General features: G+C 43.4%; 1 protein-coding gene across 11 annotated transcripts in view; it reads left to right on the plus strand.

The window, feature by feature from the left end:
- Positions 1 to 25777, plus strand: part of SRGAP2 (SLIT-ROBO Rho GTPase activating protein 2) — a 235414-nt gene that overhangs the window by 84680 nt on the left and 124957 nt on the right. For all 11 annotated transcript variants that reach the window (XM_038586064.1, XM_038586065.1, XM_038586066.1 and 8 more), the window contains exon 3: positions 6514 to 6706. In XM_038586064.1, coding sequence (XP_038441992.1) covers positions 6514 to 6706 — 193 coding nt within the window. The remainder of the gene's footprint in view (positions 1 to 6513; positions 6707 to 25777) is intronic.

The raw sequence follows: 25777 nt of genomic DNA on the forward strand, positions 1-25777 counted from the left end.
GGAAGTAACGATGAAAAAGGCCATTAGTCACTCTTCGAGGAGGAATATTTGCTGTTTTTAACTTTACCAGAAGTAACTTGATGGCCTATCCTTGGAACAGTGACTACTCAGACATAAGTGATAGTGTCAGTCATTGAAAGAAGGGGTATAGCAGGTGGATTGAAGCTGATATATGTCCTTTTCCTTTGCTTTTATATCACTATGTGCAGACCTCGTTTATTTCTATTATTATTTCACCTTGTTTGCTATAGGTTTTTTTCACTGGCTTCGTCCCTACTAGTGTTCTAATTCTGTGCTATTCTCAGAGCACCTGCTAGGTACACAAATACATTTTTATAAGAAGAGTAAGTAAGCAAGGACATTGGCTTGGGAACCCAGTGACCCAGGTTTCAGTCCTACATCCACAACTAAATAGCAATATGATCTCCAGCCATTCCTTTCTCTGGGCTTTGGTTCTGTCCTCTGTCCAACAAGGATTTTTAAGGGCCCTCCCATGACTGAATTTGTAGAAAAGCAATCCAGTAGGGTGAAGAGCAGGACTTGGCAGGACATCTCAGCATTTTGTTTCCTGGGAAACAGTTTTGATAGGGGCTGATTACCCTTGCGATAAGAGGTCTTGGAAAGAGATTTGGAGGGTAGAGCCTGATGAAAGCCTCAATTGTCTTCTTATATAACACTTGCTGGAAAGGCACTAGGAATTAATATTCCTGAGGTGCCTGAGGTGACATCATGTGTTTGTGAAAAGGCTAAAAGCAGGTGAGGCAGATTTTGTGGCAAAAGACTGGTGGCCAGTCAGTCCCAGTTTCTGATGAGGAACACAGGCCGACCTCATGCCCTGTGTTCTGAATAGAACCTGTGGGAGTCGAAGCTCCTGTCCCTATGCACACACCAGCCCATCGAGGAGAAGGGAAGGGAGTATTTGTGATACCCTCCCAAAAAGATTATGTGCTTCTCCTGGCCTGCCCTCCCACCCTCATTTTCTCCTAGAAATGTGGGACTCAAAAGAGGGGATTTTGTATGCCTTAATCAGAAAAAATACCTGAAGGAGGAGATGAATTTTGAAAGAGGGGAAGAAAGGGACTAATATCTTTGGATTGAAAACAACAAACTGAACAAAACTCCCTTAGACTCTGCTGGCTGATAAATTCCCTGGGTGTTCTCTGAAATGGGGACAGTTTTCAGAGGACTGTGTCGCCTGTTTTGGCAGATGTTATATATTCAGAGTCTATGTGATTATTAAACAGTGTGGCAAGGACCTGTTTTTGTTAAATGATGGTATCCTATTAGGGCTAGTTTTTCTTCTAATTTCATCCTTCTGTGACCCTTCACCCTCTTTCCAAAATGGAAATGAGCCTCCCTTGAACTTCTGAGACAGGTGTAGTTAGGATCTCAGCTATGGCCAAGCACCGACAAGGAGTCTGCACTTCCCAAGGGAAGTTTGCTGGATATGTCCGCCGGTCCTATATTTGAACTCATGCATAAAAGCATTCCTTGCTGGTTTTGTTCTGACACCCTTCAGAAATGATGGAATGGTGATCTGCCAGTGGAGTTCAGTGTCATGGCCAAGCTTGCCATCCAGAGGGGCAGTTTCTGGTAATCTTCAAGAATATTCAAGGCAGGGCAGCCCTGGTGGCGCAGCGGTTTAGCGCCGCCTGCAGCCCAGGGCGTGATCTGGAGACCCTGGATCGAGTCCCGCGTCGGGCTCTCTGCATGGAGCCTGCTTCTCCCTCTGCCTGTGTCTCTGCCTCTCTCATTCTCTCTCTGCATCTCTATGAATAAATAAATAAAATCTTTAAAAAAAAAAAAAAAAGAATGTTGAAGGCAGAACTGAGATTCAGGCCATGCAAATGGAGAAATGGAAACCAAGAATTCCTTCCTCTTTTTGGTGCCAGTTTGTTGGGCCATTTTCCCCTTAGCTAGCAGGATGGTGCTCAAAAGAACATGCTTTTGGTGGGGTTAAATTTTTTAAGTTAGTTGTAACCCATATACCACAAAATTCACCCTTTTGAAGGTACATGAATTCAGTGGGGTTGTTTTTTAGTCTATGTGCAAGATTGGGCAATGACTACCACTATCTAATTCCACAACCATGGGGTTAAATTTTGGCTTGAATCTTTGAATGAAGTAACAACCAAAGGTCAACTCTGATTTTCAGGAAACTAGTTCTAAAACTTTGGTTCTTTTTGCAAAGAAAGCTACAGAAGTGCCATTGGGAAAAAAAAAAAAAAAACTAATAGAAAAAAGAGCCAGAGGATGTTGAATTTTTCTTAGGTTTGTTGTTTGGTGTGTTCTGTCTGCTACTGATGATTTTTTAGTTGTTAGTCCTTGGGTTGGGACTTACTCCTGTGGCTATGTTATGACAAAGAGTATTCAAAGCAAAAGCAGTAAGACTGGCTTTGCTTTCTTTTCCTCTCTGTTTTGTCAAGCCATGCTTCATTAGGGCAGGGAATGGATCTATTTTGTTCATCCTCACCATCACCTAGCTCAAGATCTGCCATACAGTAGGAGCTCAGTAAAGATTTAGTGAATAAATGAGCTGTGTTTAGGTACCTACGGGAGGTCATTTTGGTGTGTATCACTCAAAGCTCATGGTAACCTTTGTACTCTGGCTTTGTGGATGTCCATGGAGTTCATTTGCACCCCTGAGATACAGCTGCTTCTAGAAAATGAGAGCTTGACTGCTTCCCATATAATTCTAGGAACCGAACCTATAAAGACCCCATCATCTCCAGTCTCCAGGGATGCTCATCCAACTGTAAACTGGATCTCTAAAACCTTCTTGAGTTGATTCAGTGAAGGACAGTGTGGGTAGTGTGAGTGTGTGGTTTTGAGTGTACACCCGCGTGCATGTGCATACTCGCCTAAGCACACGATGGAATTGCGAGGAATTCCTCCATGTTTTTATAAATTGCTCCTTTCTTCTTTCTGCCCCTGTAATTTATTGGTAGGCCAGGGTGCAGAGGGGCCTCCAGCCTGGGCACATGGCCCAGGCAAGCTGGCATTCAGTGGCCTATTGTTTCCTGTCCCTTATATGCACGGACAGGACTGGAGCTGGCACAGCTGCCTTCTTGGGGACCATTGTTTGTCTTTGCAACAGCAGCAGCAGAAGTCTGAAGCAGCACATTTTGTGCTGGACAGAGCAGCCATTCTGTCTTAGAGCTGCAAGCCAAGAGACGGGGGTGGTTGGAGTCTCCCTTACATGTCTGTGTAGATACCCTGAGGTTGGGAGCCAGGGAGGCTTCTCTTTCTAGGCAGGTTGCGGGGGAAGGGAGATGCTCGGTGGAGCATCAACCACAGTAGCGGGCGGTATCTATTAGCAGAGACTCTTCTTTTTATGGATGGGGTGTGGAATATCATTGCTTTCTCACTTTCTCTACCTTCTGGGCACACTGGCAGACCTCAGAGTGTGCTCCTGGGACAAGAAAAACACTTCCTCCCAAGCTGCCCTGTAGAGTAGATCGAGGAAGCAGGGAAGAGACCCAGCCCAATTGTGAACTAGTTGAAACATCAGCTAGTTATTGAGTTAGTGGGCTAGTTCATACTTGATTCTGAATCATTCCTCAGCTAGAGGTGGTGAAGGGGATGTCCTATGGGTGGGAGCCATAGAAACTGTAATTTACCCAGAAATACTTTCAGAGACTCCAGACTTGTGTTCTGTTTCTCTTGTTTCCCTGGCCCACAGTCAACCTCTTTGGCAAGTTAGACAAACCTTAATTTAGTTTCAACCTCACTTTCACTTAGTTGTATGACCCTTTGATAACTGACTTTACAGGTCTTATTTCATTTTTCTTACCTTTGTCATCAGGATAATTGGGGATACCTTATGGGCTAGTTGTGGAGATTAGATGAGATGATGCATATAAAGCCCCATAAAGGGTGTTCAGTAAGTCTTATCCTCAGGGTCCCTGAGGGGATGCCTGAGGTGGGGTGCACTTTCTCTTGTGTTACCCACTTGAGGCACCTGGAAGAGTCAGGGTGTGATTCTGTGTTGGCTGGATGTGCTTTGGGGGCTTCTTAGATTAGGTTCACATATTTCAGAGGCTACCTATGAAGTACTAATTCCTTCGACAGGGCAACCCTGTCGAAGTGGCCTACCTCTGGAACTTCATGGGTATCATGGGAATTTGTCTTGACCTCTTTTTGTGGTGGAGGGTGGGCATCATGCACTCTACCATGTTCCCTTCTGCTCTCCTACTTAGTGAGATTGTTGAGGCAGTCTTATGTGATTATTGGTGACTCAGAGGGGGCTGACAGCTCCATTACCCACCCACATCCTCTTGCAAATCTGGAACTGACTGGGTACCTGGAGAGCCTTTTTTGCCCTGAGATGCCCTGATTCCTCCTTTATGGGCCAGTTGTAAGTAACATCAATGAACACTGTGAAAGTGCTCTCCACTCACAGTCTGCCCACACAATGGCTACTACTGCTGGCTTCTACTTCTATCTACCAATAGGTAGAAGGGGTGCAGTGCCTCTAGGAATAGTCTTGACAAGGGCTGTTGCCTTTAAGAGGCCCAGAAATCTGACAAGAACTATATGCCTGACATTGCCCTCTGCACATCTTTCCCCAACACTCTTGTAATCAGACTCCCAAAAAAACACAGAACAAGAGAGCTTTGATGAGTGATGAGGTAGGCGGCTTTTCTGCTCAGCCTTCTGTCTGCTTGAAACAATCCTCCGGGGCTCAGTTTCAGTTCAGGTGAGGTTACTGTAGGCCTGATTGGCATTGATGGTCGGTGAGGAGGAGGCATACGGGATGAAGAGGGGGAGAACAGCACTTACAGATAACCCAAGATCACCCATAAAGGACCAGATCTTGTGCTGCATTCTGATATGGGTGAAAACAGAGACAAAAATGAAGATAAGAATAGATTATGGATCCCCAGCTACTTCGAAGCAAAGCTAAGTGCACTGCATTCAGCCATCACCATTGCTTCATAAGAGTGGTCAGCAAACTTTTCAACATCATAGGTCTGGTCTTGGATTTGCCCCTGATTTTTCCTTAGCTCAGATGAAAACTCTAGATCTCCCTTCGAGCCCCACCCCTATGCATTACATAGTGTAGACAGAAAGCATTGTTTTAACTCTACGATTTGGGAATAAATTTGGAACATGCATAAGGAAAGGCATAATAATATAGGTGCTCTTTTTCCTTGGGATTGGAGCCACTGTCACAACATAATGCACTGGAGCTGAGCAAGCTTGCAGGGGAAAGTGGTGAAAGAAATGGCTCCATTGCAACTGGAAAGGGGATTGGGGCATAACTTCAGCAGGATACACAACTGTAGGCCTTCTCTGAGCTGAAAGCAGTCTGGTTTTAGCAAGCTGCTTCCTGTGAGTGCCAGGGCTCTTGTCAGTAACAAATGCTGTATTGCATTTGAGGCAGCTCTGGTTGCCTCTGGAGCTACCATTGCTGCAGTTCTAGAGAGGGTGCTTGCTCGCCTTGTGGTGAGGACTCTAGGCCAGGCAGAAATCTGTCAAGCTAGAGCTTAACCCAAAGTATTTCTACCTTTGACATAGCAGAGGCTCTGAGCATCACTGAGGATGAAGCAACATTGGTATGCATGATATTTTTTGGTGGAAAAAAATCAACTTCTTGAAGATTGATTTACATTCTGTGATACTGGAAACTATGGAATCTGAGTGACAGTGCAAGGTTGCTTGCCTAGAAGTCTGGGGCTTGTTTCATTCTTGATTGCCACTATTTGACCTTGTGCAGAACTCTGTATCTCCATTAAAATATCTTGACCCTCATCTTCCTTCATGAAGATGCAGAAAAACATTTTGAAATGATGGCAGAAAATATAAAAAGTAGGAGCTTGGGCTCTGGAGTCTGTCTTTCTGGGTTTGAATCCCAACTCAGTGACTCTAACAGCCTGACTTCCTTAAGAGTCAGTTTTCTCATCTTTAAAATGGAGATGAGGGGCACCTGGCTCAGTAGTTGAGTGTCTGCCTTTGTCTCAGTTCGTGATCCCAACATCCTGGGATCGAGTCCCACACCAAGCTCCCCAAGGGGAGCCTGCTTCTCCCTATGCCTAGGTCTCTGGCTCTCACTCTGTGTCTCTCAGGAATAAGTAAATAAAATCTTTAATAAAATAAAATAGAATAAAATGGAGATGAAAGTAGTACCTGCCAAATATGGTGGTTGAGAGAGAAATCATTAGGCTTTTAGCCAAAAGGGAACCCAAATTCTGACACTGTGCCAGAAACCTAGTAAATCGCTCAATAAATGGTAACTGAATATCATATTGTCTAGTAAGTAGTTTCTCTTAAGTGATTCAGCAGATTCCTGGTTCCAGTTTCTTAGTGGTCCCAGAAGAGTTGGTGGAATTTTTGGAGGTGCCTCATAACATATGGCCATTTGAAGCTTTAGCCTTTTTTTTTTTTTTTTAATTAAAATCTTTAAGGTCTTGACTAAATGGAAGGGGTAAATGTTGGCATGTGTGTTTTTGTTTTGTTCTGTTTTGTGTTTAGGGTTTTCCATCTGATTGTCTGACCTTGTTTCTATTGCAGAGATCCGCGCCCAGCTCACGGAGCAGATGAAATGCCTGGACCAGCAGTGTGAGCTCCGGGTGCAGCTGCTGCAGGACCTCCAAGATTTCTTCCGGAAGAAGGCAGAGATCGAGATGGACTACTCCCGCAATCTGGAGAAGCTGGCTGAGCGATTCCTGGCCAAGACACGCAGCACCAAGGACCAGCAGTTCAAGTAGGGACTCTGTGGCTGTTTCTCACAGAGACCTTGGGAATGGGGCTGGGGAGGGGGTCAGGCAAGGTGTGCCATCTAGATCCATGTGCATTCATGAAAAGTGCCCCAGGGACTTCAAACTGGCTGAGGGTTGAGAGTCCCTCCAGGACTTCTCTTTTGCCAGATCATGAAAGGTCAAGATCCTAGAGAGGTCAGAAGAAATCGAGAATTGTGCTAAGAATAACAGCAGATACTTTCAAAGCTCTTTCCTGTGTGCTAAACGTAGTTTTAAGGGTTTTACATTTATGGTAGCTCATTTAAGCTCTACACCAAGTTTGTGTGTTGGTTGTTGTTGTATCTCAAATTCACAGATGAGGAAACTGAGCCATAAAGAAGTTAAGGAACTTGCCTAAGTTTTTTTCTCTCTCTCTCTCTTTCTCTCTCTCTCTCTCTCTCTCTCACACACACACACACACACACACACACACACACCCTTAGTAAATCAATAGCAAAGCTGGGATTCAAACCCAGGCAGTTTGGCTCCAGAGTCTGTTCTTAACCAATTGACCAAACTGTCTTTAACTGGAAGAAATTAATGATGCTATCGCCATACATCTGACTCATTGCCCACATGGTTGCAAAGATCTAGTCCTTGTGTAGTATTTTATGTAAGTGACCCTTTTGCTCTGTCCTCACTGCTGTTGCCCTAGTTTAGATCATCATCCTTGCTGTCTGAATGATTGCATTACTCACTGTATCATCTACAGAAGAGGTTCTCAACTCTGGCTTCACATTAGAATTCTCTGGAGAATTTTTAAAAATGCTGAAATCTGGGCCTCATCCCAAAGCAATTAAGTCAGAATCTCTGCGAGTGGGACCTGGGTAACAGTATGGTGAAAAAACTTCCCAGATGATTCTAACAAACAACCAGCCAGCATTGAGGTCCACAGTGTATGGCTTTTCCCTGTTCCAGTCTGCCCGATGCACTTGTACCGGATTTAGCCTTCCTGGAACACACTGGAGATTGGGCAGGTTCTCTGTGCACTGGCTTCCCACTTTCTCTGTTCTTGATGCTCAAGGTGTGGTCTCCCAGTATCGGCACCACCTAGGATAGCAATGCAGAATCTCTGGTCCCACCCCCAGATCTACCCTAACAAGAGACTCACATGATTTGTATGCACGTTAAAGTTTGAGAAGTGCTGCTCTACTCATAAAGGTATACTCTCCTTGGCTTGTTCCTTCAAGGCCCTCTACATCTGGCCCTGACTAGCTTTCCAACCTTATTTCCTGTTTTGTTTTTTCCTTTCTCTATTATACCTTAGTCAAATGGAACATTATCTCCAAAGAGCCTTTGCCATCCTCTTATTTAAACTTAGGTACCCATTCTTCACATCTCTGCATGTCAAAGTCATACCTATGTTTTGAGACCCATCTCAGATGCATGATGTTCCAAGAAACTTTCTTGATTCTCCCAGAGGAAAGAATGTTCTCCCTTTTCTGAATTCTTACAGCATTTTATTTTTCTTTTATTATATTAGGGCATTCGGTATTGTCTGCCTTTCATTTTCTTCCCTTAGTAGACGGTATAACCTTTTCGGATTCATTTTTCAGCCTCTCACAGGGCCTAGTGTAGTATGTGGTTTATACTAGATGCTTACTAAACATCATTGGATGAGTAAATAAATGAATGAATGTAGGAATGAATGCCACATATATCTTGTTTTCCTCTATTTTCTTCTTTTATCACTCTAATAATTTGGGACACAAATTATCCTTTACAAACCAGCTCTGAGCACTGGATATGGAGGCTAAGTTTGAGGAGAACATATGACACTCTCAATATAAGCCAGAATGAGAATTTCCTCCAGATGTTTTGTCCTCGGAGTTCCTTATCTTTCCCAAGTCCTATTCTCTTTATAATAAGCAATCCTGAGAGAATAAAATGTTATTTTAGTATATGATAAATGAAGATTTGGGAGAGAAATCATTTGCTTTAAAAAATGACTCAGAGTTGGATTTATTCTGTTGGTAAGCTACTCCTAAGTTTAAAATAGCATTTGATTTTTAGTACTATATCATATTTTCAGCTTAAAGACATATTTATTTACAGTACAGATGTGCCAATCTGTAAGTCAGCTGGATTGCTCTAATTAAGATCACATACAAAGAATAGAGTGTTTTGGAAGAATTGATTTCCCTTCTGATAAAGCTGGTACCTGGCTTCATGTTCCCACAACCAGTGAGTATTTATTAGAGCCATCTGTGTACTCTGTTATATGGGCATTGGAAGATACAAGAGAAGTTTATTGTGAGTCTCCACAGGGGACCATATCTGGCCGGGGAGGAAAGATTTTTAATACAAGAAGCAACTAGAAAGTAAAGCAATAATGATCTCATTAAGAAATCATTGATTTTGTGTAGAATTGTAGATGTGATAAGAGGTCAGAGATAAATCATCAGAGATAGATAAAGGATCTGGAACAATCAGAAGAGTTTTCAGGAAGCACATGGGACTTGGGCTAGGCTCTAAAGGTAAAGCTATATAAAGATTTATATAGCAGAAGACGATGGCACACACTAGGGAGAGGAAATGAGAATGCTCTCTGCAGAGGACATACAGGGATTAGTGGGGGATCCAGCCTCATTAAAAACAAGTTTCTTTTCCATTCATTCAACAAATGTGCATTGCACATTCCTTGAACTCCTTCAGGTCAGACCTTATGCCTTGGGATGTAGCCATGAACAGGCACTGCCTCCAGCACAGGGCACTTAAACAGAATGAGGAGACCGCGGGAAACAAATCACACAGTTAGTTGAGTTGAGGTAAGTGTTGTGGAACAGAAGTACCAGGTCCCCCAAGAGCCTGTAAGGGGGAACTTCTCCACTCCTTTTGCTGTCACTTGATGGCTAGTTTACTTTAATAGCTTCCTGTCTGGTCTCATCCTGAGTAATGATCTACTTACCCAACAAACCCCTCTTAAGCATCTACTGAGTGCTGCGTCCTGTGCTGATTCCTGTAAGACTGAGGTAAGCTCTGGAATCCTGGCTAATAGGGAAGAGAGACATGTGAACATTACATTTAATGTAAAATGGGCTTCATGGAGGTCTGAGCAAAATATTTTGAGAACAGATGTATTTTCAAAAGCAGTGGAAGATAAGGTTAGATAAGTGGAATAGACCCCAAATAATGGCTCTTTGGCAGGTAGGCAGCGTCGTCCGGTCCGAGGCCAGGGCATGGTAGTGAGCCCTCTGGGTTCTTGTGTGGGGAGACCAGAGGAAGAATTTCTATTCGTGTAGGAGAAGAGGAAACATAGTGGGGGACTATTTGCAGCCTTGCCATATGGTCTGTGAAAGACCATGTCCACCCACCCGTACAAAGTGCCACAAGTGCATAGAGAATAGACATTTCTTCAGGTTGGGGACTGGGCGGGGCCTCATGAAGGTGAAGGACAGTGGGTGGGAAATGGGAAAATACAAGTGTGAGTGCTAGAAACTGGTCCTATGAGCTGAATTCAATTGAGACAATGTGGAAGTTGTAGAAGGAGGATAGAATGATGGGGGAGGAAGCATTTTAGGGAGAGGGAATAGCGTCGGTAAAGGCACAGAGTTGGAAAAACAAGGCTGAGGGGTAGCCTGTTTGTTTTGCTGAAGAACGGGAATAATAAATTTAAATGTGAAATGAGCTTGGAAAAGTTGTAGGGGCCTGATCATAGTGGTCTGGAAGTGCCAGGTGACAGGGTTTATTCTGTAAGCGTGGGGAGCTATTGATAGTCTTTTTTTTTTTTTTAAAGATTTTATGTATTCATGAGAGACACAAAGAGAGAGGCAGAGACACAGGCAGAGGGAGAAGCAGGCTTCCCGCAGGGAGCCCAATAAGGGACTTGATCCCAGGACTCCGGGATCACGACCCGAGCCCAAGGCCGACGCTCAACCACTGAGCCACCCGGGTGTCCCTGCCGTTGATAGTTTTTGAGCAAGGAACATAATTATGGCTGTGCTTTGGGAAGGTAACTATGGCAACACCACATAGGATCAATCAGAGGGAAGAGACTGGGAAGCCTGGTAAGAAGGCATGGCAGTGAGCCTAGGGTTAACCTGACCTGAAGTCGTGCCCGCAGAAACAGAAATGGGAGGGCAAGAAGCAATCAAAGTCAGAGAAGCTGGGACAGAGGAAGGGCTGTGGGCTTCCCGGGTCTCTCAAGTGGCAGTCATGCTGCATTTTCATCCAGCCAGTCAAGTGTATTCTCGGTTTTGCTGATGCTAGGGCTGATCCCTAGAATAGTTCGTTCTCTGCCCAGCGCGTCTCAGCGGGCACTCGTCACCTCCCCCGGAGTTGTAGCAGCTGCTGGCCCAGCAATGCCAGGGATTCGTCTCTCTGTGCTGCCAGGAGAGCAGCTGCCAGCGGCAGCCCTGGATGGACGCGTCTCGGGGCCCCGGCTGGGGTGCGCTGGCCAGGGCCGGAGCAGGTCTCCAGGGACTGTCCCCACTGCCCTCCCGGCCACTCTCTCAGCCTGGCTCCCTTTCAGCCATTTCGGCTCCATTTCAGCCGTTTGGGTTTGGTATTCAGTTACAGTTTTCAGGGACTGCATTTAGGGACAAACATTGCTGAAGTGCTTTTTTCATTCTTCTTCTAGGCACCTTCTTGCCCTGGAAGCCATTAGCCTGTCACTCCTTCAGCTTTGCTTCCTATTCTGCTCTGCTCCTGCTCACCTTTTGTCCTCGCCCACACTGTGCTCTGTGCAGACACCCTCATTAAAGCCCTCACAGCTCTGACTCCATTGCAGAGTCTGACCCTGTGGTCCCATCACGCTCCTTCTCATCCCCTTCCCCCACGGAAAGAGCGAGAGATGCCGCAGATAGAAGTACAGAGCATGTATTTGCTTCTAGCGTATTCTGCTTTGTTGAAGCTGGGGAACATGGCTCCCTCCAGCCTTTGAATTGTGGCTGAACCCTGTGCATGTCTGAGATTCTCTCCACTTGGTTTGATTAGGAGCAAAGATAAAATACTAGGTAAGGGTAGGAAGTCTTCCTAGGGAACATGTTCTTGCATTTACTTTGGCTCCTTGAAGAGTATAAATGTATTCCTATTTGTTGCTGAGCCTTTGATTGTCTCTTTTAAGTGGAATCTGTGTTAATATTGCCCAGCGGGACTCTAATTGATAATGCATTGGCTCTGTGTGTGTGTGTGTGTGTGTGTGTGTGTGTGTGCATGTTTACAGAGACTTGCTGTAAATTACCTTTCAGTTATAGCTCATTTGGTTTTTATCTCCTACTTTTAATAGCTCAGTTCTTTCTTTTATTTTTTTTCCTGTTGAGTCTTTGGAGGAATACTCCTATATTGCTATCCTGCTGAGTTCTTTCCAGAGACCTTATGCTACTTGAAAACCCACTGCCAACCTCTTTTCTTTTTTCCAGCTTTTCCAACAACAAGTATTTGTTGAATATTTTAAAGATAATTGTTCTAGACTCTTAGAGGAGGGGGATCCAAAGAAGTAGAAGTAGTGGTTCTTTCCCAAATGAAATTTATAGTCTAGTCAGGGATGAATTGCACCTGAATACAATAACACATCTTCAGTGTAAGGCAACTTGTGGTAAGTACCAAGTGGGTGCTACAGAAGGGATGGTGCACAGTTGGTATGGTCAGAAGACTTCCAGGGATGAAATGGAATTTGGACCAGACATTGAAGAAAATGGACAGGATTTTGATAGATGGAGAAAGAGGGAGGGGGGGGGGATGTTGTAGGCAGGGAGGAGCACAGCAGGAGGAGAGTACAAAGCACTTTCCAGCATATAGCAAGTGGACTGGTTTGGGTGGTTAACAGCTATGTAGGGAGGAATTGGACAAAGGTAGATAGGACCATACCATCCTAGACTTTTCGATGAGGATTTGGCGCTATGCAATAGACACTGGAAACCACTGAAGGTTTGAACAGCTAGTGCCCAAACTGAGATATGAACCCTGCTTACAGAAGATTATCTTTAACCTTGATGGTGGTGAATTGCTAAATGACTGGAAACTTGAGACAGTGAAACCTGTTGCCATAGTAGATAATAAGGATCTAAATTAGGGTGGGATGGTAGGAATGAAAAGAATAGAAATTGATCCTTGGGAACATTTAGCAAGTATGTATTGTGCTCTTACCATGTGACAGATACATACCAGGAAAGAGGGATACTGCCCCCCTGTACTCCTGGAGCTTACAGTCTAGAGACAGATGGAAAACACCTGGTACATGAAGAACCTACAGGAATTGCTGACAGATGGGATTCAGGTTTCAAGTGAGCTTGGAAGCACAAAAGAGAGAGGGCCGTGAAGTTTCTTTTGGACTCGGGTGACTGGTAGATTAATGGTGCCTTTATTAGAAATACTGAAGTTAGGAAGAGCTGTTTTTGAAGGGCTACAACATGAGAAATTTGGTTTTGGGATGTTAAGTTTAAGATACCGGAAGGATATCAAAGCTGAAATTTTTCGTAATTGACAAAAAATGAATGTGTTCAACGGGCTGAAATCTGGGTTGTGGGTAGATATTCGGGCACATTCACAGAGAGCTGACAGTCAAGGTTGTGACAGTGTCTGATTTCCAACATGAAGCGTCCAGGAGGAAAAAGGAGAAGCATCCTTTGTATTGTTTGTCATACTCAGATTGTAGAGAGTGAGAAGTGATTTAAAAGATAAATTTATTTGTACATTTATTCAGTACACATTTTGAGGACCTAATGATGTCCCAGGCATTGAGCTAGGTTGAGCATAGGAGCAAGACAATATCCTATTCTCACTAACATAAAATTTTCAGGATATTACAGAGATACACATGAAAAGTAAACCTGCTTCTTTGGGTGATTATGAGTTGTGCAACTATGGGAAGGGAGGTGAGGGAGCAGGACCCAGGTATCTCAGGAATCTGGTAGACATTCAACCTACAGTACGCCTTTCAGTGGGAGGTTAGGTACACAGTTAATTAGAGAGAAATTCTTGTAGAGTCCATGTTCTTGGCCTTGGGCCCAGTGTTTGTGCAGTCTCTGCTGTTACATCACCTAGTGCCGATGGATTTTTCCTCTGGAGTTAACTTCAGAATTGTTCATCAGCCTCACAGGATAGCACTGGGTTGAAAGGAAGAGTCAGTTGGCCATGGAGATTGTTATAGCTGTGATTGCAAATCAGAAGACAGTGGTGGACTAGAAAGTTCCTTCTTGGGTAGTAGCAGATGACTTTGAGGAGGGAAGTAGCAGGAAGCAAGAGGCTGCCAGAAGGGAGAACCCCTCATTTCCTGGGACCAGTGTGTCACTCCTTCATTTTGGACATATTGGGGAGTTGTTTGTTCCCTCAAGGAAGGTTTTGCCCAGATGTAGCATCTGGTGTTGAGCAAGGGTTGGCTTCCCTTTGCCATGGCTCAAGCTGCCTTTATCAAGAAACTAACAAAAGGTCCCCTGGTGAGTGTCTCTCGCTGGCCTAGTTCATACAGAACTTAGGCAGTGGTTGGATCCTTTCTGGAAGACTTGGGAAGTTTTGCACGTGGACAAAGCAGTATAGAAGAGGCACAAGAAGGCAATTTGCGGGGGGTGGGTGGGTATGTGATCAACAAGACAGGGTGCTGGCCAGTCTTTGGAACAGAGAAGGAATTCATTTGAAAGCTCTTCGGGTGGCCATATGACAGCAGTAAAAGCTGAGAGCTTTAATCCAGACAATACTTGTGTCTGAATCCTGTCTCTTTCACTTGTAGCCCTGTGACATTGAGCAAGTCACTTAACCCCTTTTAGCTTCAGTTCACTCATTTATGAAATGTAAGGAATAATTAATACTTACCCTGAAGAGTTAAGGATCAGATACAATACATATGTGAAGCACTAGCCTAGTGCTGATAACTTACTAGAAACTGAAAGAAAGGGTAGCTGATGTAATTATCACGACCACAGGAGGATAGTGTGGAAGTCAAGATCACTGGTTCTGGAACCACATTTCCTGGGTTCCCAATCCTGGGTCTCCCTCTTACAAGCTGGGTGATTTTAGATGAGGTTCTTGGTTGCCTCAGTTTCCTCATCTATAAATTGAAGGTAATAACAGTGCCTCATGGAGTTGTTCTGCTGAGTAAGGGAATGAATGTATGTGAAGCTCTTAAGGACAGCACTTAGCACATAGCACATGTAAATAGCAACGACTGCTCTTGTCCTCAGGAAATGAGACTGAACGTGGTTATTGTAGGTAAAATCTTGGTGGATTAGATTCACTATTTATTCTCTGTGCAGAGTTAAGCATTTTTAAGCCTGACCCCAGGTAGTATCCTGTCCATTTCCCCTTTCCTCAGTGACCCCTGTGTGTGGGCCCTTGTGAATGACAAACTCATCCTTCCTCCTGATTTTTATGATAGGCTGCATTGGGCAGGAACTATGCAATCATGTGACTCTATATAATTGTATGTCCAGTTCCTACAAAAACTCAGCAATTGTACGTTTTGTCTTATAAGCTGTCATGTTCCCAAGGTGTCATGAGCTATGTTGAACCAGTAGTTAACCCTGGCATATTACTTTTAGATCCAGGCTCATAATCATCAAGAGGAGGAAATTTGCCTTACACTCGCCCTCTAATGTCCTTGTTGTCACAGAGTCACTAGTTAGTACTAATTGCCAAATCGTTGGGTTTCCATAATGGTATGTGCTGATGTCCTGATTGCAAGCTGGGTGGATAGAAGCGTGCCAGTCCTGTTCAGCTCCTGCAGTGGCCGCTATCCATACCAGCCAGCCAGGTTGGTATGGGTGCCGATTTCTACTTAAGCCTCAGCCATGAGCAGAACAGATTGTGGTTTACTGGGTTGTCCCATGAGGCCAAACAGAAGCTCCTATTGCGTCTGCATAAGTGACTTTGTATCATCCTTTTAGGGTAGGGAATGATGGAGGGCAGTTGGGGGCAAAACACGCTTTAATGAGCAGTTGGGAGGATGCTACTGAGGGCTTCCTGTGTCTCCCAGGCTCTGCCTTTGGAATGCTAGGAGGACACACCTCAGGCTCTCCGCTTTTAGGAGCCAGACACTGCTGATCATGCCCCTTAACAACAGTGTTGGGGTGCAGGGAACTTTCAGTATTTGTTTTCCTGGCTTTCGTAAGTCTCATAATAATTCCGGGGTAGACACAGGAAGCAATATGCGTCTGCTTCGAAGGATCTTTAATTTTCAGGAATTCACAGCCAATTAAATGAATTGACTTTGATCCAGTTCCCTTTTAAAGGCAAAAGCCATGTCATCTTTATTGGGAGCTGAGTGCATTAAGTGGGAAGGTTTATAAGATAAGAAAAGACCATCTCTGCTGTAAGGACTTTCATAATTGAAATGGGGAGCATCAGACAGGCTGACAGAGAATAATAAGAACACATATGCACATGGGCACTTGGATCTAAAAATAGGACCCCCATCTACAGCAGGTTCTAGTAGTCACCGGGAAGGGAGGGAAGGTGGATCATTCGGGAGGGACTCATGCTTGACTTAGGCAGGGAAAGGTAAAAGATAGCAGTTATGTTCTCAATTAGATTTGGTCCCAAGTTAATTGAAGCAAAGACTTTAATATCTAATTCCTGTGCTGTGCTGAAGTATCATGCTGGGAAGAGACACAGAGTCATATGGGAAGAGCTCACTGTTAATGAAGGATTTAGGGAAAATGAGAAAAAAAGGAGGGTTTGGATTTTTCAGCATTGAAAAAGGATCATCCTTTCTGCTATTTCCTGGCCTTTTACATGCCACCAATCATTGGATCATTGCCCCCTCAGGTTTTTAACTCAGGGAAGATCAATGAGCACAGCTCTGCTTCTTAACATATTTTGGGTACAGCTGGTTAAAGAACCAGGATTAGAAAATGAGTCGAACAAAGTAGGATTATCTTCAACGGTAGGATGCTGAGCTGTGTTTGCCGATTTCTACTTAAGCAGTCGAGACGGGGCATCCTTGCATGAAATTCAGACATCCCTCCCCAGCAGCCTCTGTTAAAGTAGAGGTTGTGGAACAAGCCTGGCAGCTCTCAGCCTGCACCCTTGTAAACACCAGATGTTCCGAACTACTGTGTTCTGGGGGTAGAGGTGGGGGGTTTCTGGTGGTGCTTGAAATTCTTTGAATTTATAGGCAGCATCTTGAGGATTTAGCAAAAGGAGGAAGTTGGACAGACTTGATTCCATGGCATACAGGTGGAAATGATGCCTGAGACAGTTTCTTTAGAAGACAGAGCCCATGCTACTGAGTGGACTCTGACAGAGAGCTGGGGAAGCCAGGACACCAGGCTCGGTAAAGAAGGATTCAGCTTCCTAAGTGTATTGACTTTCTGCCCTCCTCCCTGACCCTCTTCTTATACAGGGACTGGATTTGTCAGCCATCTCCTTGCTTCTGTCTTGTCTGGTCATGGGTGGAAACGTGTGTCCTTTCCTGCCACAGTGTCCCACGTACACATGCATGCAGACATTCAGGTGGGCGTGCCACATAGACTTTTCCATTAGCACCTCCTGAAGCCATTTAGGTTCTTAAAACGTGCGGATTAAAATGGTATTGTTAGGGGCTTTGTCTTGGCTGCTAACCTTATTCGTTTGCTTTTTCAGTGTTGGTTTTGCCAAGTCTCTGTTACACCATCAATTGGACGTGAATGAAGGTTATGTTCCTGGTAGAGAACAGTTAGGCTTCTTTTCTCTCCACCCCACTCCCAGCCCCCAAATACACATAGTGAGTTTCCTGCTGGATGGTAATGAGTGCTTAGGACACCTACTTTACAGCATAGTTCAGGGAAGCCACATGGAAAAAAGATACATAGTACGTATTTTTTTTTTTTAAGTACACTCTATGTTGGGGGCTTAAACTCATGACCTCCAGATCAAGAGTCACATGCTCCACCAGCTGAGCCAGCCAGGCACCCCTGTAATACATCTTTACTAGGTTTTCTTGGTGCCAAATCAGAGAAGACTTTAGAAAAGTTCTCACCTTTAATCAAACGAAAAAAGCAATTTATCAGGTCTGGACCACTTTCAAGGCACACTTGTCAGAAAATATTGGCTTGAAAATCTTTGATAAACTCACTTATTATTTGGGGGGCTAAGAACATCCTTGTGCTTTTATTTCTTCTGAAAAACAAGTGCACTACTGGCCCTTTTGTTCATTAACAGAAAGTTTTGGTGAACACCAGTCTGGTAAGTGAGATTCACTCGTACTTTTCAGCAAACATTTATTCAGCACTTTGTCCACACCAAAGGCTATGCTAGAAATTAAATACATACAGAAAAATAAGCCACTATTCTCATGGAGGTTACCATTTAACATGAAATATTTTAAGGTTATGCCCCTGTGTATGAGTGTGTGCCTTCACACACGTGTGTGTTCTGAGTGCTGAGTTCAAGGTTGAGGGGCCAGAATTATTGAGTGATTCTTGAAGTTGCCTGTATTGCACGTGATTCATTCATAGACACTTGGCTTCATCTTCATCATCAGTATTGACTGACAGGTTCTGGCAGATGCCGGGGTCACAAAGAGATATAGGACCCAGCTTCTGCCCTCAGGAGGCTCATTGGGTCATGTAGAAGACAGGGGGTTTGTATGAAAAAAGGATAGCACAAAATAACATATATTTAGTTCCAAAGGAGAGATGGGAGAAATGATTTCATTCTTCTCCAGAATGGGATCTTTAAACATTGTTTTTGTTATCATTTTAGACTTACAGGAAAGTTGCAAGAATGGTCGGAGAATTTCTTTTATTCAGATTGCCCAAAAATGTTAACATATTACTACATTTGCTTTATAGGTCTTTTTCTCTTCATGCAGTACTCATTGACATACATGTTTTCCTGAAACACCTGATCTTGATTTGCAGACATGATGCCCCTTTATCTCCACATACTTCAATATGTATTCTCTAAAAATAAGGTTGTTCTGTGGCATAATGGCATAATGATCAGTACAGTGACCAAAATCAGGGTACAGATATTGATAGCATAATATTATATAAACCACAGACATTCAGATTTACTATTCTCCAAATTTTCTTCTTGGCCAAAGAAAGTCCAAGATTATGCATTTCATTCAGTTGCTTCTTCTCTTTAGTTTCCTTTGATGTGGAATGATTTCCAGGTCTTTCATTGTAGTTTATGCCATTGATATTTCAGGGGAACATTCTTCTCAGTTATTTTGTAGAATGTCCCTTAATTCGATATCTCTGAAAATGTCGGATATTTCTTTATGATTACATTTAGGTTATGTGCTTTTGGGCAGGAGTACCATGCGAGTGATGTTATTTTTTTTTTTTAAGATTTTATTTATTCATTAGAGACAGAGAGAGAGAGAGAGAGGCAGGAGACATAGGCAGAGGGAGAAGCAGGCTCCATGCAGGGAGCCTGATATGGGACTCGATTCTGGGACTCCAGGATCACACCCCAGGCTGAAGGTGGCGCTAAACCGCTGAGCCACCCGGGCTGCCAGCGAGTGATGTTATATTCTCAGTGCATTCTATCAGGAGTCACTTGCTAATGATTTTCCACTACTGGTGATGTTAACTTTGATCATTTGCTTTGAGTGATGCCTGCTAGATTTCTCTACCATGAAATTATTCCAGTTTGTGCTTTGTAATTAATGCATTTTGGAGAGCTACTTTGAGACCATGTAAATACCATGTTATTCTTCAGAACTTCTACCTGTCTGTTGTAGCATGTGGTGATGATTCTTGCTTAAATCAGTTATGATGATGATAGTTACCAAATGGTAATTTGCCTAGTTTCCATCATTTTTTTCCTACATTATCAGTTGGGATTCTACTATAAGGAAGAACTTTTCCATCTCCCTCAGATATTTGTCTGGTTATTTGTTTCTATCAATCTGGTTTCATGGATCCTGATTTTATTCAGCAGGTTATAATCCTTTACTTTTTTTTTTTTTTAATGTTCATTCCAGGCTTGGCTATTGGAGTTTCTTCAAGCTGGTTCTTTTGTCCTTTTGACATGTCCCCACCATTCAACTTTCTGGCACAAAAAAAAATGTTCTAGGCTCATCTTGTACTTTCCTTGCTTTACCTCAGGACCCCTTGCTTCCAAGAGCCCTGGATCCTGTTAGTGGCAAATGGTAGTTAGAAACCATGGATGCTAAGTGTGCTTTTTGTTACTGACTACCACTGTTTGTCATCCCTCTGGGCAGACAGGGGTAGTAAACAGGTGTGTGTGTACAAATGCATATGCCCGCATACTTCTCTATGTCTCTGTCTCTCTGCTTATCTATATTAAAGCCTATAAGCCATATCGATATCTTCAATTCCAATCCAATACTACTTTTTATTCTGTTTCCTGCCTTTTCCACATTTATAACCCTGTTGTCTGAACAGTGAGAAATTTGGCACCCATTATCCATAATATACGTATTTAGTTGCTCAGTCCTAGAGTATCACAAAATAGTTGCAGAACCGCTGACCCATGCCTCTGAAGAAGACTAAATAACTAAGATTTTAATAATGGTTTAGAGGGGTTTGTTTCCAGCCTTAAGGGACCAAAACACAGTGTTCAAAAGTTAGTTGCTCGTTCCTACTCTTCCAACTCCCCGACCTTTAGTGTGGTTATATTACTTGTTTGAAATGCCATTTGGCTTATTTATTTCTGTTTGTATTTCTTCCCCCCCCCCCCCCCACTTCAGAATGAGGTCTGGAAAGACATTTCTCACTGCCAAATCTTTTCTCTTGATTATAGATTGAGCAGCCTTGGGAGATGGGAGAGACCTGCTTATCCATAGATGTACTCAGAACATTATCAGAAGTCAGTGCTGGGGTCATAGGCCAAACACAGGGTGGACACCGAGGCCCATCCCAAGGCCATTTCCCCTCATTGCTGGACTCACCGGGACTGTGGGGAAGCCACCTGATGGATTATGACCCTTGCTGCTTTCTCCTAAGAGAACTCTTCTCACATTCTCCCTCTGTTCTGCATGAGCACTTCTCTTGCATTTAGAGCATCAAGAATCCAGCTCTCAGGACACCTGGGTGGCTCAGTGGTTGAGCATCTGCCTTTGGCTCAGGTCATGATCCCGGGTCCAGGGATTGAGTCTGGCATCCTGTGGGGAGTCTGCTTCTCCCTCTGCTAATGTTATATCTCTGCCTCTCTCTGTGTCTCTCATGAATAAAGATACAAAAATCTTAAAAAAATAAAAATAAAAAGAATCCCGCTCTCATCTCAGTTCTAGGCTGTGATCCTGAAGACTGTTTACCAGCAACTCATGTAATATGCTTGATGTTATATGTTGGATTGTCTTGACCTGGTCCTTCAGAGGTGAAGCTGCAGGGCACTGCTCATTGACACGCAGACTTGAAGAATTTTCAGCTCTGTGGCTGGACTGTTTGTTAGTGACTTGTTCTGATGCCTCCACTGTTTCTTCTCCTTGGCTTTCTGTGCTCAGATGCTCTGGCCTCTTTAAAAACTCTTTTGCGCCAATTCTGACCTGGCCATTGTCTGCTTTCTGCTTGGAGATGGCTTCCAGATTCCCCTTTCTTTACCCCATTTAACTCTTCCTCCGTCTCCCACACACTTATTTGATTTCTCTCCTTCCTCCAGACACATATAATATGGTCAGTGCTGCTGATTCCAGCTGTTCTGAATCTTGTCTACAGCTTAAGTTCAAAAACAGATGGACCCAAAGCATCCTAGATGCGGTGCCAGTTTCCACCACATGAAAACAAGTTACTGAAAAGCATCAGGAAATTTTAGAATAGTTTTGAGGTTTGATTCTATGTCTTCTTAATTCTCTGCCCAACTTCTCCATCTCTCCTGACCCCTCTCCACGTCACATGTGCCTCATTGGACCAACGCTTTTTTCTAAAACCTTTGCCCCCAATTTCACCCTCTCTTTGTACAGATGGCTTTAACCACTGGGATGAGACCATGGTGAGGATCAAGCTCAGTTGTTGCTCTTTTCCTGATTGTCTCTGCCTCTTTTTTAATCTTCCAGCAAAGGCTAAGGAATTTCGGTCCTTTTGGCCATAGAGAAAAAATGAGTCCGAGTCTCTGTGTTTATAAATATGTGTGCATTTGCTGGTCAAAGAAGTCAGTCACTAACTTGGGGATAAAGTTTATGTTCCTCCTCTGACTTTATCAGTAGGGGGTGCAAAAAGGTGCCAATCCCACAGCCTACCCTTGCATTATTATAGACAGGGAAATATTCCCCGGGAAACTCTGACATTGTGCCCACACTACTGCACTCCCCATTCTTGCAATTTGTGAATGCTTTCTCCCAATGTTCTGAGGAACACTATTTAACTTCAACATTTCTAGTCACCCTGAATCTGAGAGAAAGAGAGTCAACATGGTGGGGCCACTTACAGGTGCATCGGCAGACACTGGTGGTCATTTACAGAGCATCAGGAGGAAGTTGTTGGCACTGTCCAGTAATTATCAGGTGTCCACTGTGACCAGAGTACTAGACACTGTAGGAATTATCCTCAAGAGGAGTCCTCAGGGCATGAGCTTCTCAATATTCAGGGACCTGTAACTCGTGTTATGGTATGGTGTGTACGTATATAACACTCCTTCCCTCCCTCCCTCCTCCTTCTCTCCTTTCTTTGGAGAATACGTGGAAGAGTTCTTAGTTTCTCAAAAAGGATCTAGGGTATGTAATCAACCTCAAAAAGATTTTATAAAAATATGTTGTAGTACAAGCTGGAATACACACACGTATAGACATTTCATGGGGTATTTTTAAATAACTGAGAACAGCACTTATGTAAAACAGTCCCTGTAGGTCTTTGCTCTGTGTTGTACTCTGATATTTTCTTCTTTGTTCTGTGGTATTATGTCCTACTGTCTTCTCTTTCATTTTTTGAGAACTGCTTTGTGGTGACCTGCTAAATTGGTCTATTAACCCCACTAATATGTTGTATCCCAGTTTGAAAAACATTGCTTTAAGACCATTGGTTCTTAAAATTTTGGTGTGCATCATATTACCTGGATGTATATTTAAAATGCAGATTCCCAGGGTGCCTGGCTCACTCAGTTGTAGAAGTGTGTAGCTCTTGATCTCAGGGTTGTGAGTTTGAGCCCCATGCTGGGTATAGAGATTACTTAAATAAATAAAACTTTCAATAAAATGAATAGAATAGAATAGAATAGAATAGAATAGAATAGAATAGAATGGAATAGAATAATAAAATAAAATATAAAATAAATAATAAAAATAAAATAAACTAGAGATTCCTGAACATCACTCCACCCCTAGTGAATCAGAATTTCTTACAGAGGAGCACAGGAATCCATATTTTAAACAAGCACCCCAGGTGACTCTGATGCAAAGTGATTTGGGGTCCTGAAGATACACCGAGAGCAGCCACTCTCTCTCAGACTTAGGAGCCTGGCTGCTCAAGGCTTCAGATCACACACTCATTCGGTGATGGCAGATACTAGTGGGTATCATCTGAATCCACACTGAGAAGCTTCCCATGGATTTTTCCCTCTCGTATCTCGATTTCTCTTGATTGTCCTTTTTTTCTAACACTGCTCTGGCCCTTGTGGAAGCAGAGAAGGAGTTAACTGAGGCCATAGAGCAGAGAGTGAAGGAACTCCAGGGTCATTTTACAGAGTGGCTGGGGTGTGGCCCAGCGCTTCAGTAGGTGCCCAGAGCCATTCCCAAATTAGAATGGGGTGGGATTCAAAACTGCTTTTCCTAGTCACTTGCCTTTCATGTGTAACCACATGCAGTGTGTCAACATGCTTTCTGGCGCCGTCAAGCACTAGCAGTTTTGCTCCCTCTGGGTTCACGGACCCTTGGTATTCCGGTTATGTGTTGTCTTGAAATAGCTCTGTGCCCAGGCTAGGGCAGCTGAGCATTGTCCATTAACTCTTTCAGCACCAGTGCTCGACAGATGCTAAGGGCTCTTTAGTTGAAATAAAACACGAGCTGAGAAAAGGATTGCTACTCAAGAGACCTGGGTCGTTGCCCTGCTCCTCCACTATTTGTGTGGCCTCAGGCTCCCTGAGCCTCAGTTCCTCATTTAGAAAATGATAAGTTAGCTCCAGACTCTAGGCCACCGAGAAAGTCTCTTCTAGATCTGAAGTTCCATGATGCTGCTTTTTGTACCTTCTGGCTTTTTCTCTCTGCACTTGACAAGTCTTCCTTCTAAATCCTCTTTTCTAGGTTGGACACAGGAGATTCACTGATTTGGGAAGTTTCCAGAGAACCCAGATGATAAGTTAAAAATCACAAAATGTATTCCTCATTAGTGCAATGATGAAGTATACAATTTATCAAGCCACGTTCACTGCAAACTTGGGTAATAAGGCCTGGGACATTTGAGATGTGTGTCTCTTCAGACACGACTCTAGCCACTTTGTTTTGTGGGTGTGAACCCATTGCATGGACAAGGGATGATAATACTTATCATGGTAATAACAAATGATGACAATACTGATTCTTAGATGTAGAGCACTTTAGTGTTTATGACCTTTTTTAATGGACATCATGCTGTTTGACCTGTTCTTCATGATAGCCATGTGAGTTAGGCAGGGCCAATCTGCTTCCCCCATTTATTTTTTTTAAGTGGATAAAGAAATGTTGAGGCCCAGAGTGTGTCTGTGGCTGATTCAAGATTACCCAGCTCTAGCAAGGAGCAGAGCTAAGACTAGACTCCAGGTCAGAGGCACGGTTCAGGGTGCTTTGCGGAGTACTACCTCACTGAGACAAGATACCATCGTTCGCCCGTATTACTTACAGACCTGTAGAACTCAGTAACCTGCTAACCTGGAAATTGACCAGGGCATCTCCTACTCCACTCAACCCTTTACAACTCTGCCAGTGAAGTACTGCATGGTTAGTAATACGCTGTCATTTAGAGCACACAGCCAGTGGGCGTACAAGCTCAGTTACTCAATAACCACCCAGATACATGCTCCAGCAGTTGATTAGGCAGGATTGATGGAGGCTGAAGATGCTAACTATTCATTAAATTAATTTTTTTACTGTGCTCAACATTTACAAGATTTCTGTGACTGTGGCATCTGTCATTAGCTAGTGCTGATTAAGTACCTGCCCAATTCTTAGTGATCGATGTTCACTACTATTCCAAAATATACCCTGACCTCAAGAGACTTCCTTCCAATAAGGCGAGATAAAATACAAAATAATACATAAAAATGGATAGCAATGCATGTAGCTGATCTGATGAGTATTGAGACTTGAGTCCATTTAGCTCTGTAGTTTCAAAGAATCAAGTGATATTTCTTTATTCCTCCTTCACTATTTTTGTGAGCCATGTTTGGGAACTCATTGTCCCATTAATAGGTATTCAGGAGGGGGAGGTCTGAAACTTAGGGATACCCTTTCTTCCCAAGTGGTTTGTTGGCACCTGACATGCGTAAGCACTACTTGCCAGGCAGGAGTTACTGGCTGTAGATCAAGCTTCTCTGCTCGTGCCTCGTGTCAGGGAGATGCCTACTCCCAAGGTAGTGGTTACTGCTTTGAAAAGAAGTGTGGATTTTTGAGTGACATCATTCCAGTTTGGCACAGACAGGTATCTCTGTCTCTGGAAGGAGCTACTATGGGTGAGCCAGGCTGTCTGTCTCAGTTCTCTCCCAAGATTTCATTCATTCAAAAAAAATCTGTTAAAACATCTGCGTGTATTTTTTTTTTTCTGTATGTTTGTCATGTGCTGTAATTACTTATGAGGTTTCTGGTGACATCTTAATTAACTAGAGAAGAAAAAACTGAAGATATAATTTTAGAGTTAGTCACACATTATCCTTTGCATTGTTATATAAGGGATATATGTTAACTGCTAATGTAGATGGTTATAAAAATATTTTTAAACTGAGAAACATATATTTTTTGTTTCTTGGTCATCAGTCATATCTTTGTTAAGTCTTTTGCTCTTGCTATGATGTTTTCTTTTAAGTGAATTAGTCAGCTCCCACCTATTGATATAGTCTCAGCCTCTTTGCGGGGGAGAGGGGGTGGATTTCAGGATGGAAATGTGATACCTGAATGCATTTCCAGGCTGTTGATTCTATGGACTCTATTGGGTTAGAGTGCATAGTGTTTGTTCTCTAGCATGTAGATTGTACCCAGAGTACACAGGGAGAGTTTAGTCACCTCTTTGTGTATACCTTCCAATAGTTCT

Source organism: Canis lupus, chromosome 38, assembly GCF_011100685.1.
Source record: "Canis lupus familiaris isolate Mischka breed German Shepherd chromosome 38, alternate assembly UU_Cfam_GSD_1.0, whole genome shotgun sequence".
Classification (NCBI taxonomy): Eukaryota; Metazoa; Chordata; class Mammalia; order Carnivora; family Canidae; genus Canis; species Canis lupus.